We start from the raw sequence: 13,875 nt of genomic DNA on the forward strand, positions 1-13,875 counted from the left end.
ACTCCTATCACTTGGGAGGCTGAGGCAAGTGGGTCACTGTGAGTTCGAGGCCAGCCTCATCTACTCGTCTACAAAGTGAGTCCAGGACAGCCAGGATAACATAGAGAAACCGTGTCTCAAAAAACAAAACAAAAAAACAAACAAAAAACCCAACAACAACAACAAAAAAAAAAGATGAGAAAGTAGCTGGGCAGGAAGCAAAGGGCGGGACTCTGACAAGTATTTCTATAGTGAGTGTCTTGCCTCTGTCCTCAGTCTCCACACAGACTTGTCAACCTGGCCTGGGTGCTTAGTGTATCTTCTGGCTTGAGAAACACTGATTTTGACCATTTCATTCGAGATGACGATGATATATATGTATGGGATTTTTATGCACAACTGGTGCTTTCTGATTTGGTTATTCTACAGACGTTAAGAAAATTAAATTGAAGCAGATTGCACAAACCCAAGATCTAGACGTTATCTGCATCATAGAAGCAGTCGTCGACAGCAGTTCTAAATGGCAGGCTACTACAGGAACAAGCACGGGAGAGGACAGAAGTGGGCACGAGGAGAGGGCGTGGTCCAGAGTGATTTTATTTAGGGAAGTTAGAATTTATTCAGCTGGAAATGGAGACAGGCAAATGCCTGGTACCTGGGCCTGAGAAATGTGTGTTTAAAAAAACAAACCATTCACTATCCCATTGGGGAGTGACCTTCTCTCTCCTGTTCATTCCCAGGGTCTGTAGCACGCATCACAGAGCAGCACTTGAAAGCGACGGACGCTGACTCAGATAATGGCCACCTCACGTACGTCATGAAGGAAGACCCTGGCACAGGGCGTCTGCAGATGGTGAAGTCTAACAACCTGGAGCAAATCTCTGTCCGAGGCCCCATCCGGAGCTTCACCCAGGCAGATGTTAGCCAAGGTCAGCCTGTTCTCCCTGCCTGTCCAGACTTCCCTCAGCACTGGTCTAATAACATGGCAGACTGTGGCAGGAACCCCCCATGCGTTTTTTTGTTTTGAATGCAAGCTAAGTTATAGCATCATTTTTTTTTTGCGGGGGGGGGGAGGATTTTTCTAGGATAAGGAATATATTTTCTGAGACATTTCAGTCTCTTGTAGAGGGGGAAATGTCAGTTTGACTCTCTGTGTTGCTAAAAAGGATGTGTGAGAGAGAGAGAAAGAAAAAGGAAGTGAGTCGGGATGGATTACGATGGAAATTATACCTTCCTTAGGTGAGCAATTTATATCTCTTCCTGGCTCCCCAAAGAGCACAAGTTAATGAACTAAGCGAAATGGAAGGGCATAAATCGGAGCTGCCTGGGGGAGATTACACGGCTCATCCCTCCCTCAGAAAATGCTGATGTAACGGGAAGGCGCAAATGTTAAATGCTACGTAGTTACTGTGCAGTGCTTTCAGGAGTAGAGAAGGGAAAAAGTCAGATAGGAGGAAAAATAGTCCAAAGCCACGTGACTCCCATGCAATTCCTAGTAGATGTAGAAATATGCTCCCACCCTCTCCCCAGGAGCAGAAATGTAGGCTGTGTCAATGTACTGACACTTAAAACTGAGGGCGGCTGGATGCTCGCAGGATCTGTGGGTCAGGGGAGAGGTGCAGCGAGCAACAGGACAGCGGGAGCTATTTAATTACTGCATTCCTCTGTGTCTCCTTGTGATAAATGAGAGCAGGCAGCTCTTCCCAGGGTTTGGTTATAGTCACACTGACGGGTCCACGCAAACGATGTGTGTTAGCGAAATGCACTGTGCTTCTCCCCTTTGGATCCTTCCTGACCTCTTTGTGTAGACTGCGTGTCAGCTTGTCTATTGGTTGGATGTATGCCACGGAGAGTGAAAAGTCCCTGGAGAGGTGGGCTGCGGGCCTGCACTCTCCTGCCTGGTGATGTGGGTACACTAGAGGGTTGCTCCACATGATGTGGGTGTGGTCAGTGCACACTGTGCCCATGAGCAGTCTCACACTCATCTAGTTTTTCGTGAGAACACCCCAGAATCTGAGCTAGAGCCTTCAAAATGGCTGAGCCCTACCATAGGAAACGGCACACGGAGAAAACTTGTTAACAAGGAGATTTTAAAGTACGAGGAAGTTGGTGGCAGGAGAGGAAAGAGAGGGAGAGAAAACTTTAGATTAAAATGTCAAAAATGGTACCCAGGCGAGGGAGGTGTGAATTGATTCTTCGGTGTGAATACCAATTGAAGTTCCACCTCTCGCTTCAGAAATAAATAGCAAAAAATACTAACAACAAATCTTTTGTTTTCCTCCTTGCTTTTATAGGGCAGATAGAATACAGGCATGGAGCAGGGGAACCTGGTGGGAGCTTTGCTTTTAGATTTGATGTCGTGGATGAAGAAGGCAATAAGTTGGCTGACCAGTCCTTCTCCATCCGTGTTTCAGGTAAGGGCTCCTGGGCTTTGTAATAGGAAACGCAGCAGTTAGTTCCAAGGGTCTCTCGTTCCAACTGTGTTTATTTTAGAGCTTGGGTTCTCCTTCCACAAGCCCAGCAAAGATAAAAACCCAGGACTGGCCCCTGACTGGGGTCTCTGAGGGACAGCTCCAAGGACTGCTCTGACCTTACCTCCTGGGTACCAGTCCTTGAATTTAAGGAAGCCATGGGGGAGGGGGCAGGGGGTAGAAACCTTCCATGACAAACAACTGTCTCTGATAATTTCAGAAGACAAATCCCCACCAGTCATCATCACCAATAAAGGGCTGGTCTTGGATGAGAACTCGGCCAAGAAAATCACTACTGCTCAGCTGTCGGCCACTGACCAGGATAGCGAGCCCACAGAACTCATCTACAGGGTCACCACCCAGCCTCAGCTGGGCCACCTGGAACACGTCGCCTCACCAGGTATGTGGTCCTCTCTTGCTCCATCCAGCCCTGGGTTCAGACTCAGTGCTGTGGACCAACCACTGCATCCTGGTGCATATGTTTATATGTATAGTCACACAGTGTGTTTTAATTTATATTTATTTTATGCCTCACTAATTTTAATCATTATATATTGTTATACTATACTTAGTATGTGTTAAGCACTTTATCATAGTTGATAAAACTAAATTAGAAAAATGACGATTTGAAGTAAGGAAATAACTCCTAGGAAGCGGTACAAACCTTAATAAAAATAAAACCCTGGACTTGACCCTCGGACGCACAAAAAAGGATAATCTCATTTAAGTACATGGAAGTCCTCTTAACTCTATAACCAGATAGTCTCCTCCTCTGGAACAAACTGTGCCCCGTCCCCTGGACTTTTACTTTCCCTAACTGCAAAGCGCATTGTAATGTCCCATGGCACCCACTCATCTCGGCTGGGACTGTAGTTCACTGGTGTGTGCGCAGCATGCTCCAGGCCTTGCATTCAGTCCCCAGCACCTAGGGGCAAAAGACTGTTGTCAACAGACAGTGAACGGAAGATGTTCGGCTGCTACTCGGGAGGCGAAGATGAGCAAAACGCATCCTCCCATCCTGGATTTCTCTGCTGGGTGGGACAAGGAACCTCCCTAGATGCCTGTAACTCGGGGAAGACAAGTGTAGACCTGGAGCTGAGGAAACTTCAAAATCAGGCAGGCCTACAATGAGTAAAGAGGCACACTGAGGCGGGCTTAGGAACGCCCCTGCAAGTCAGAGTTTGGGGGAGTTAGATTTGTGTTCTTTTCAGAGACGGAAAAAAACATAAGTAAACAAACAAACTCTATGTGGACCGATTTAGCATATTCTAAAAATAGTAGGAGGCAGCACTCATGGGTAGATTATAATAGCATGGAGAGTCCTCCAAGCTGAGACAAATAATCTGTTTACTCTTTTTTTTTTTTAAGATTTATTTATTTGTTGTATATGAGTGCTTTATCTGCAGAAGAGGGCATCAAATCACATTATAGATGGTTTTGAGCCACTATGTGGTTGCTGGGAATTGAACTCCGGACCTACTGGAAGAGCAGGCGGTGCTCTTAACCACTGAGCCATCTCTCCAGCCCCCAATCTCTGTTTACTCTTAAATTAAAACAGTAGATGAGAGTAGACTCTTTTTTTTTTTTTGCCAAAGCTCACCTTTGACTTTTCTTTTTTTTTTATTTTTTAAAAAGATTTTAATGTTACATTTTTAAAAATAATGTATTCAGATTACATCCCAATTGTTATCCCCTCACTCGTATCTTCCCGTTACCCTCTCTTTCACCCTATTCCCCTCCTCCTAGACTTGTGACATAAGGGGACCTCCTCCCCCACCATATGATCACAGCCTATAGCAGAGAAAGACGTAAACTATCGAATAGAATGAAATGGGGAAAGAAGGGGCGAGGCAGGGGGATGGCGCTGGTAAGGAGGGGTCCACACTGGGCCAGTAGGAGGCAGCCAAGGCAAAACCAAAGGGAGAATCGCAGAGAGACCACCTGGTCCCCTTTAAGAACTCACTCCTGTGAGGTGGGTGACAGAGTGAAGAGGGTCCTTGTCGGAGTGTCAGGGGAGAACCTGTAGAATTTGGCAGCCGTGAGGAGGGAGGGCACCACATACTCGCAGGGTAGAATTGCCCCCCCCTCTTAGAGGCAGTGACAACTTGAAGGATTTAGATCTTCTTAGGGATTCCTTGGGTTTCCTATCACAGATTCTTCATCCCGTTAGGGAAGCATCGAATCAGGGCACGAGGCCGCCCTTCCAAACTCACTTTCCCATTCCGAGTCAGGCGGTCCACAGACAAACAAGTGAAGAAGCTGTGTCACAGACAAATGCTTCTTGGGGAGGTTAGGGAGGAAATGAGTATTTGGGAGGGGGCACAGGGAGGCCTCCCTGATGATAGGGTGGCATTTGAGGAAAGCTGAAGGCAGAGAAGAAGTCGGTCATGCTGATGAATAAGAAAGGTTTGGTAGGGGAGTGTGTGAGAGCAACTGTCAATATCCTGAGATGGGCTCAGCCAGGCAAATTACACTCAAGGCGCTCAGCGAGGGGGCCGGTGCCCTTTAAAAGTTAGAGGGGAAAGGTTGAGAGAGGAGACCTTGCTTGGTCCCAGGTGGTGGTTGAGAGGGTGTCCAGTGGATATGGCAAGAGAGCACGGAAGAGAATGAACTGGCTCGCTAAGATCTTTCATGCAACTTAAAGCAGGCAGCCTTCCCTTTTGTCCCGAAGTTCCCGCAGGAAGTATGCAGATTAGCACCCCTATACCTTGGCTGCATGAGATATTTAATAACTAATTCATAAGCTAATTGCTTCTGCCAGAATCCTGTCAGCTTGCTGATTGTATCTGTGCAAAGATGAAAGGGCAGGCTCTTGGCTGTGGTGTTAGGCGACTGCAAGTGAATAGATTTTTAAAAGCCCCAGGCTTCATGCAAGGCTCTGCCAGTCACCCACCTGCTGGTCAGTCCCAGCCCTTGCTCTCCTCTGCTACCCCCTCACCCCCTACCTCCCCTCAGCCCCCCACCCCGGGTGGTACAGAGAGCCCTGTGGGGTGGGGCTGGGGGCATTTTCTCTTTTCTCTTTGAGACTTCAATTCCTGGCCAGACTGAAAATGTAGCTGCTAAAACCAGACTCTATCTGTTTCAGGAGATAGCAGGGTGGTACCTATGATCTTCCCTCCACTTAGGTGATACCCTCCAGAGGCAGAAAGATTTCCATTTTACTTGGGATGCCATCTTATCTGCGCTTTCCAGAAAGACTTAACTTCCTGATCCATGTTTTCTTTGGCCCCACCAGCAATTCTTAACCTACCCCTTTGCAGTAACTCTAGGTAGTCAGTGGGAATATCCAGCCCCAATCCTCCTCGCTGCTGAGGTCCCCTCCTCATGTAAGGGTCTGAAAAATCACTGAAGGAGGACGCCAGACTCAAATAATATGTAAAAACAAAGAGCATTTATTCTGCAGAAACAGCCTGCATGCAGGAGTCAACCATCCATACAAAATGGCGGCGACCCCCGAGGTGGAGCTCTCAGGCTCTCTAACTGGGATTGCCCGGTGCCTGTGGGCAGGCTGGTGCTTGGTGCTTGAGGAGGCTACGAGACTCTAGCCATGGGTCTTTAGCAATGTCCGGTCATCTCATTCATTATCAAAAGGGCAGGGATCCCCCCACCTCTCCCTCCCTCTACACCAAGAGCTCCCCTTTGTTGCATTTAGCCAGCATCCTCTTTACCTGTTCCCTCTCCCCCCCCCCCCCGCTCCATTTATAGCATCATGCATTTGATTCATTTCGAATGTCCACGGCCCCCTTGGAAGAAGCATATGGAAACTACCTTCCTCCCTCTCAACGCTGTTTAGCTACAGCTTAAACCAGAGCGTGTCTCACCAGGTGGGCCTGGGACACCCAGGGTCTGGAGTCGGGACAGGGCCGGTTCCCCCCAAGAACAGAGCAGCTTGTGTGGGTACGTGTAGGTGTGCCTCTTTACTGCAGGTGCTGAGGCCTCCTGGAGGGAGCACTGGCCTCCCCAATGCACGCCAGCTCCCCTTTGCTGGCTTCTCACCGTACAGCCCTGAGATCTGATGTCAGCTGATCAGAACTGATTGTGATCCTAGCACAGTCAAAAGACTTACGCGAAGCCTCTTGCTTCCCCCCGGGAGCTATAAAGAGCCATATGCCCTTGTGAATGGTGCAGAAGCCGGCCATGAGCCTCCTCCTGCCTCAGAGTGCAGTCACTGTGGATCTCTTGATTCAGGTCATAAGACCATCCCCTCACCGTAGGTCTTCCCTCCTCCCCTGTGCCCTGGTGACTTTCTTTTTCTTGGGAAATTAGAATCAGGAGTATTAATAACTAGGAAAGAAGCTAAGGTGCCAGGACAAAGAGACCCCTCCCCCCACCCCGAATGCAGTGGCTTGAGCAAGAAACATATTTCCTGTCACAGAATGATCTAGAGGTTTGAGGCGGGTGGTGTCTCCATCTCTGGTGCGTGGTGACTGCCGTAGCTGGCAATGCCGCAGAAGGAAGAAAGTCAGGGGCCAGGATCCCACGTACCTGCGTGTTCTGGTAGCACTGCAGGACGGACAAACACCACTTCTGTGTGATGACAGCCACACACAGCTGAGAGACGGAGGCAAATGGAAGCCTCTTTGTGGGCATACCTTTGCTTACCCAGGAGTCATAGTTTTCAGCCAGGGGAGGAGTAATATTAGAATACAGCTCTCACCGGCATGGCACGACCCAGGGGACCAAGAGATTGCTGCTCCTGAGGTGTGTGTAGTTACACTGACTCAAATGCTAGGATGCAGAGGGGTAGCTAAACTAGCCTTTGGAGGACAGAGACAGAAGGCCATGTTATGTGTCCTCCAATGAAACATCTCTGTCCTGAACCAAATAATTACTACACGTAAAACTCCTATGTTGCTAATAATGAGGGACTGTGACATCCGATCCAAAGTCTGTGTCCCTGCCTTGGTTTTAATTTTATTCCCCTGGAGCATGTTGATAGTGTTACAGCTCTATCAGACTGCAGGCCACACGGCTCTTGACCACTTAATGATTTCAGTCCCCTCCAAGGTCTCCGGGAGCTATGGGATAGCTGTTGTTTCTAGCATATTTTAAGGATCCCTGCTGGGTTCCTCTTGCCTGCACACCACGCCATCCTCAAAGCTGAAATGAGGTGTTGCCTTCTTGGCCAGACTGAGAAAAATCCCTCACAGACTGTGAGAATTCTTTTTTCTTTTTTTAAGCTTTAAGGAACTCCAGATCCAGGGAGTCTGACCCACTCTTTTGGCCTCTGGAGGCTCCGTACACAGACAAGCATGCAGGCAAAACTTCCACGTGCATAAAATAACAATAAATGATTTTTCTTTGAAAATTGAGAACAAGTGAAGAAGATACACCACGCTGACCTCTGTGCTCCACACACAGCTATACTCATACGCAATTCACGCGCGTGTGCACACACACACACACACATACACAATTTTTTAAAACATCTTATATTAATCCACTTTCTGTTACTATAACAAATTCCTAGGGCTGGTCCTTCATTAGCTTGCAGTTTGGAAGACTGAAAATCCAAGACAAGGTGACCCCCATCTTCTCAGCTTGGTAAAGGACTCTCCCATTGGCAGTGTCACAGCATGGCGGCTAGAAACATGTAGAAAGCATGTGTGAAAGAGAGAGACGGTGCGGTGAGACAGGAATCCAGAGACCAGGGAGGGACTGGCCATGTTCTCTGTGTAATAGCGCACTCTTACAGGAACCGGCTCGCTCCACAAGACCAGCAAGAATCTCTACCAAGCATTGCACCTCCAGCGATCCGACGTCCTCATAAAAGGCTCCACACTTTCTAACACCTTCACATGGGGGACCAAGCTTCCAGTGCCTGAGCCTCTGGGGACTCAGAGTTGTCCTGGTTAGAGTCCTGTCTGTTTGACATGAGCTAGAGTCGTTTCAGGAGAGGGAGCCTTGGTTGAGGAAATGCCCCACTAGATTGGCCCGTGGGTCATACTCTTGATAACATGACGGATGTGGGAAGGCCTAGTCTGCCAGGGATGGTGCCACTTCTGGGCCTGTGCTCCTCGGTGGAGTAAGAAAGCTGACAGAGGGAGCCAGTAAGCCATGTCCCCCTGTGACCCCTGCTCAGTCCCACCTGCAGGTTCCTGCCGTGGCTTCTCCTTATGATGGGCTGATCTACAAGGTAAAGTAAACCTTTCCCTCGCTGTGTTGCTCTTTCTCGTGGTGTTTAGTCACAGCAATAAAGATCCGAAAGAAGACAACACTCAAACTATAACATGTCCTCTTGGGGTTCTCAATACCAGCACATTTGAGTGTGTGTGTGTGTGTGTGTGTGTGTGTGTGTGTGTGTGTGTGTGTGTGTGTTCGTGTTCTGTACATTGAATACATTCGCCTGTGTCTCAGGAGCTGTATCAAGAACATGACAGAAGCCAGAGGAAGCCCAGGGGGATGGAGACTCTGCAGTGAGAGAGTGAAGTCATTTGAGAGCGGCTCCTCAGAAGAGATGCTTTCCTAACCTGGCTGGGCTCTCTATGCCAGCCTCTCATGCTGTGGCCGGATGCACCTGTTCCTAGCTGGGCTCTCCAAGAGGAGAGGTGTTGGTGTGTCTGGCTTTGTGGTGCCACAGGCCGCATAGTGTTAACAACAAGAGCTTCTTTTCTCCCAGTTTTGGAGGCCAGGGTGTGGGTAGGGCTGGGTTGTTGGGAGGGAAGGATCTGTGTAGGTTTCTCTCCTTGTCTTGTAAATGGCTGCTCACCCCACACACCCACACCCTGAGGATCTTTCTGTGCCCTGACTTGCTTCCCTTTTTCTGATGTTAGCCACTGAACCGGAAGGCAGGAGCCTCTTGCTATCTAACTGCACCTGTCTGGACCCTGTCTTCAGAGAAAGGACTAACTTGCAGCACTAAGAGTTCAGATTTCAACACGTGATTTAAAGTGAGGGGAGACACAGTTGAGCCCACACTGAGATACTGTGGAGGAACCCTGAAGCAGAGACGTAGGGAGATCCCCATATCCCTCACCCAGCACAGCTAGCTGCTGGGCTCACCGCATGGCAGGCAGCCACAGCATCACCTAACATCCCTTTAAGAAGGCAATTTCCCCAAAGACAGTTTTCTCCACCCACTTCCCTGACCTGGACCAGGCTTTCTCTAATGTGTGGGCCCTGCCCGGGGAATTGGAAAAACTGACAGGGTTAATATGGGTCTCTTGTCATACTGCCAGATACATAGTTTAACCAGAAGCCTGGTGACTGAAAACACCTTCAGTGGGATTAAAAGCCTTCAAGTATTTCAAACAACAGCCACCTGCTGTGACAGCCAGGAGGGGACTGTGCTTGCTGACAAATGAGTAACCAGCCTCTTCCAAAACCCAATTAAAAAAGGCTAAACTTGTAAAAAAGAAGGGGTGTGCAGAGGGCGAGATCTGCTCAGTACACTCTGCTAGATGTGAGCGATGGTGGCTGAACAAAGTGTGTCTGACGGACACTGCTGAAGTGGCCATGCTCTGTCAGGTACCGTTCTAAATGCATATTATGGAGAAGCACAGGTGTGCTTCTCCCTAGTGCACACAGGCTCACACAAATCCTCATCTTCTGGAAGGTCATGTTCTACCCACAGTTCTTTGCTCTCTGCCACGTAAGTACAGGTATCCTTTAAAGAATATTTTAAGAAAAGGAGGCTATGATCCATGAAGTATATTTGAAGGGCATAAGATATATTATCATGGTACTATTTTGGTGGTAGACATATGAATGATGTGTGTGATTCCTGCTTTTTCTTTATATATATTATATATATTTTTATATATATATAGCATATATAAGAATATAAAATAAATAATATGTAATATTTATTCTTTAGTAGGCACATATTACTTTAATCCTGAAAATTTTATGAATAAGGGTAAAATCCAAGTTGTCTAGATGACTTTTACAGTATGGACTGGAAGACCTCAGCTTTAGAACCGAATTCTCTTGCGTACCAGCCCTAGCATTTCCCTCTTCTAGCCATGTGACCTTAGATAAATGACATAGCTTCTTAATTACATTAGTAATTGTATTACCAGGATCATAATTTATTGTAAATGGAGGTATTCTGACCTCTCAGAGCTGATACTAGCTAAGTGCCACATCACTAAGCAAGCGGGAAATAGTTTTCTGCTTGTAAGAATAGGACGAGGCTCTGTTGCCTTGGGAAGGCATGTTTGTGGTGGTTTCCTAAACACATGCTTAGCATGTGGTCAGAATGTCCCGCTGCTAGAGATTTAACCCAACCACCCATCAGTGGGTGCATACATAAACAAATTTTGTGATATATTCGCCTGGTGGAATTAAGAAGAATGGATATTTTGTGAGGGGTAGAATTGGTAACGTGTATGTGTGGGTATGTGCAAGTATCTTCCTCAAGCACTTTCCACCTTAGTAAGGTCCCTTATAACCCTGGAGTTCATCATCAGTTCCGGTAGGCTGGCCAGTCAGTGGGCTTCAGGAATCTTCCTATGTCCAGTCCTCAACTCTTCAGCTCTTGGGTTCTTCATGCGTGTCACTGTACCTGGTTTTTACACCATGACGATACAAACCCGGTTCCTCATGGTATACAACAGACACTTTACCAGCTGTGCCACGTTTGTGGCCTAGAAATAAACTATCAATGAGTGCTAAACTTCAGCATAACTAGGCTAAATGAAGGAAGCCACGTACAACAGAAGGCAGGGAGAAAAACACCAGCTCAAGTGTAGCAACAGGAGAAATTCATGATGACTTGGAGTTGAGGACGAAGTAGAAATGAAAACGGGAGGGCTAGGAAATGTCAGTGTCGGTGCTTTTGGAAGAAGGGACATGCTCACTACTTTTATGTAGTCCCATTGGAAACCTGAGGTTTATGGAATCGTATACGTCAAATGTGTACCAGTTCTAACAATGAGATGTTAAAATGATCTGTTAGTAAACCTAATAAAACTATTTTACAAGAAAAAGAGAGAAGGCTCAAGCCCAGAGACTAATTCCCAAGCAGAATAATCCATACTCCATCATCATCATCGTCTTCATCATCATCATCATCGTCGTCGTCGTCAGGCTTAGATGTATAAAGGCTCACTGAGCTGGGTGGCCATGAGGGTCTGAACGTGTATTTTCACATGGGCTGTGAAAAATGGATCCCCAAGAGGGAGAAGAGCCTTTAGTTTCTCAGCAGAGCCCATCGGAAGTTATTACATTTGGTCTGTGTATACGTCTGTGAGGTATATATACTTGTTCCAGTGTATGCACATACATGCAGGTACTCTTTCCTGCATATGTGTGCAGACCCAGAGGTCAAGGGTCTTCCTTGATCACTCTTGAGATGGTCTCATTGAACCATGCGCCCACCGATTCAGTTGGCTAGACTACCTCCAGTGAGCTGTCAGTGGGTGCCAGTGACCCGCCGTCCTCACACCTCTCTACCCTAGGTATAAATAAATATGTGCCACCATGCCCGACTCTCACATGAGCGATGGGCGCCCAAACTCAGACCCTCATACGTGTACAGCACTGTGCTAAGCTACTGAGCCATTTTGCCAACCCCTGAAGTTATTAAATTTTTAAAGAATGGTGTGGATTTCTGTCCAGCCACAAGACAAAGCTGCAAAACCGGGAGCTGCATTTCTTCCCTGTCAAGAACTGATGTAGCAAGTACAGAAATATAAAATGCCTCATCAGAAAATTAATGCCCCAGTAGTCAGAAGGCTCTTGCATCTGGGTGACAAATCTCAGATGATAAAGACGCAAATGGAAGCTGTGTCAGTTGATCTTTTTTTTTTTTTCTCTTAAAGACAAAGCCTGTGGTACTGACAGCACACTTACATGGATAGCAGTCAGAGTGGAATCTATTATAAAATAAAACTGATTTTACCAGAATTAACAGTGAAAAATAATATTTTTTTAGAAAGCAGCAAAAGGAATGTCAAGGCCAGAATAAAAGGCTAAATTAACTAGATCTGTGTCTCACTGCCCAGAACCAGAAAGGATGGCCTTTAATCTCATCTCTCACTTTCTTTATCCTCTGGTGCCGGACACAGAGCCTTGTTCATGCTAGGTAGATGCCACTGAGCTACACCCCCACCTTTATTTCAACCTTTTTTTTTTTCTAATATAGTTAAGGCTGGCCTGAAAGTCACTATGTTGGTAAGGATGACCTTGAACTCCTGATCTTCTGGCCTCTGCCTCCCAAGTACTATTTCAGTCCAATACATCTTATTCTTAATTGATGCTTGAGTGTAAATCCTGTAGCCCTAAGATACAAACAATGATTCTAGACTGTTTTTGCTAAATTTTGGGCATTTAAAAACAGAGGCAATGTATATTTGAAGAATGACGTCATTATTTAAAATTTGCTTAAATTTTTATGTGTTTTTAAATGATGATTTCTTTTTCTATGTCATGTTGTTAAAGAATGCTGTTTTCTAGGTCATTTTCAGTTTGATATAGGATGATTGTTCAAACCCCAAAGTCCTGCAGTAAATCCTATTACTACCTGCCTGGCTAAAATAGCATAAGAGAAGCTAGGATCACAGACAGACTGGAGAGTTGAAAGTGACCTTGATAGATACTGAGTGAAATCACGTAGGCCAAGATGATTCCTCAGGCCTGCAGACAGACTGTGTGCAGTCAGGACCTCAGAACGGCAGTGGTCAAAGCAGGCACACAACACTGAAAATTAGGCAAGAGAGGAGAGGAGTGTTTATTGAACACCTGCTGTTGCCATGGCAGTCAAAAAGCCTTGGTAATCAAGTTAACGTACACCGCCAGAGAACACATGCTGTTATAGAAAAAACAGTCCGCAAACTGCACAAGGTCTCAAAAACAGAGCATCAGCCTTACATGTGTAAGATGCAGAAGATTCCACAATTGACACTGATCTCTCCCTGGCCTGGAGGGCTGGCCAGCGTTTTCACATCTCTCTTCTCCTCTCATTAGGCGTCCAGATTAGTTCCTTTACTCAAGCCGACCTGACTTCACAAAGTGTTCAGTATGTCCATTCTCGCGAGGCTGGGAAGCAGTCAGACGCCTTCGGCTTCGTGCTGTCAGACGGCGTGCACGAGGTAAGCGGCCCACGCTCCCTCCTTGAGCGGGTGTTGATTCCTATTGAGAGGAGTGGGCAGACAGACTGGAGATACGAGATCATCTCAGCCACAACACAGGAGCAGCCCCTGACGGCCGTGGCCGTGAGCCCACGAAGACTCGCTTCAGGGTCCCTTGAGCGTTGTCAGGCATGTCCAGGGCCGAGGAGAAGGTAGTACTGGGGACAGGGCCACCCAACCCCACCCGTTGCCGTTCTAGGTGACGCAGACCTTCCACATCACTATTCGGCCTGTGGATGATTCGCTGCCCCTCGTGCAGAACCGGGGTGTGCGTGTACAAGAGGGCGTGAGGAAGACCATCACGGAGTTTGAGCTGAAGGCAGTGGATGTGGACACAGAGGTAAGAGGCTCCC

General features: G+C 47.2%; 1 protein-coding gene across 2 annotated transcripts in view; it reads left to right on the forward strand.

Annotated features, from left to right (window-relative positions):
• Window positions 1-13,875, forward strand: part of FRAS1 (Fraser extracellular matrix complex subunit 1) — a 408,415-nt gene that overhangs the window by 329,222 nt on the left and 65,318 nt on the right. For both annotated transcript variants that reach the window (XM_084760406.1, XM_084760407.1), the window contains 5 exons: window positions 720-908; window positions 2,274-2,393; window positions 2,671-2,850; window positions 13,359-13,483; window positions 13,722-13,862. In XM_084760406.1, the coding sequence (XP_084616532.1) occupies window positions 720-908; window positions 2,274-2,393; window positions 2,671-2,850; window positions 13,359-13,483; window positions 13,722-13,862 (755 nt within the window). The remainder of the gene's footprint in view (window positions 1-719; window positions 909-2,273; window positions 2,394-2,670; window positions 2,851-13,358; window positions 13,484-13,721; window positions 13,863-13,875) is intronic.

The sequence above is a fragment of the Acomys minous genome (genome assembly GCF_964271855.1).
Source record: "Acomys minous genome assembly, chromosome: 15".
NCBI lineage: Eukaryota > Metazoa > Chordata > Mammalia > Rodentia > Muridae > Acomys > Acomys minous.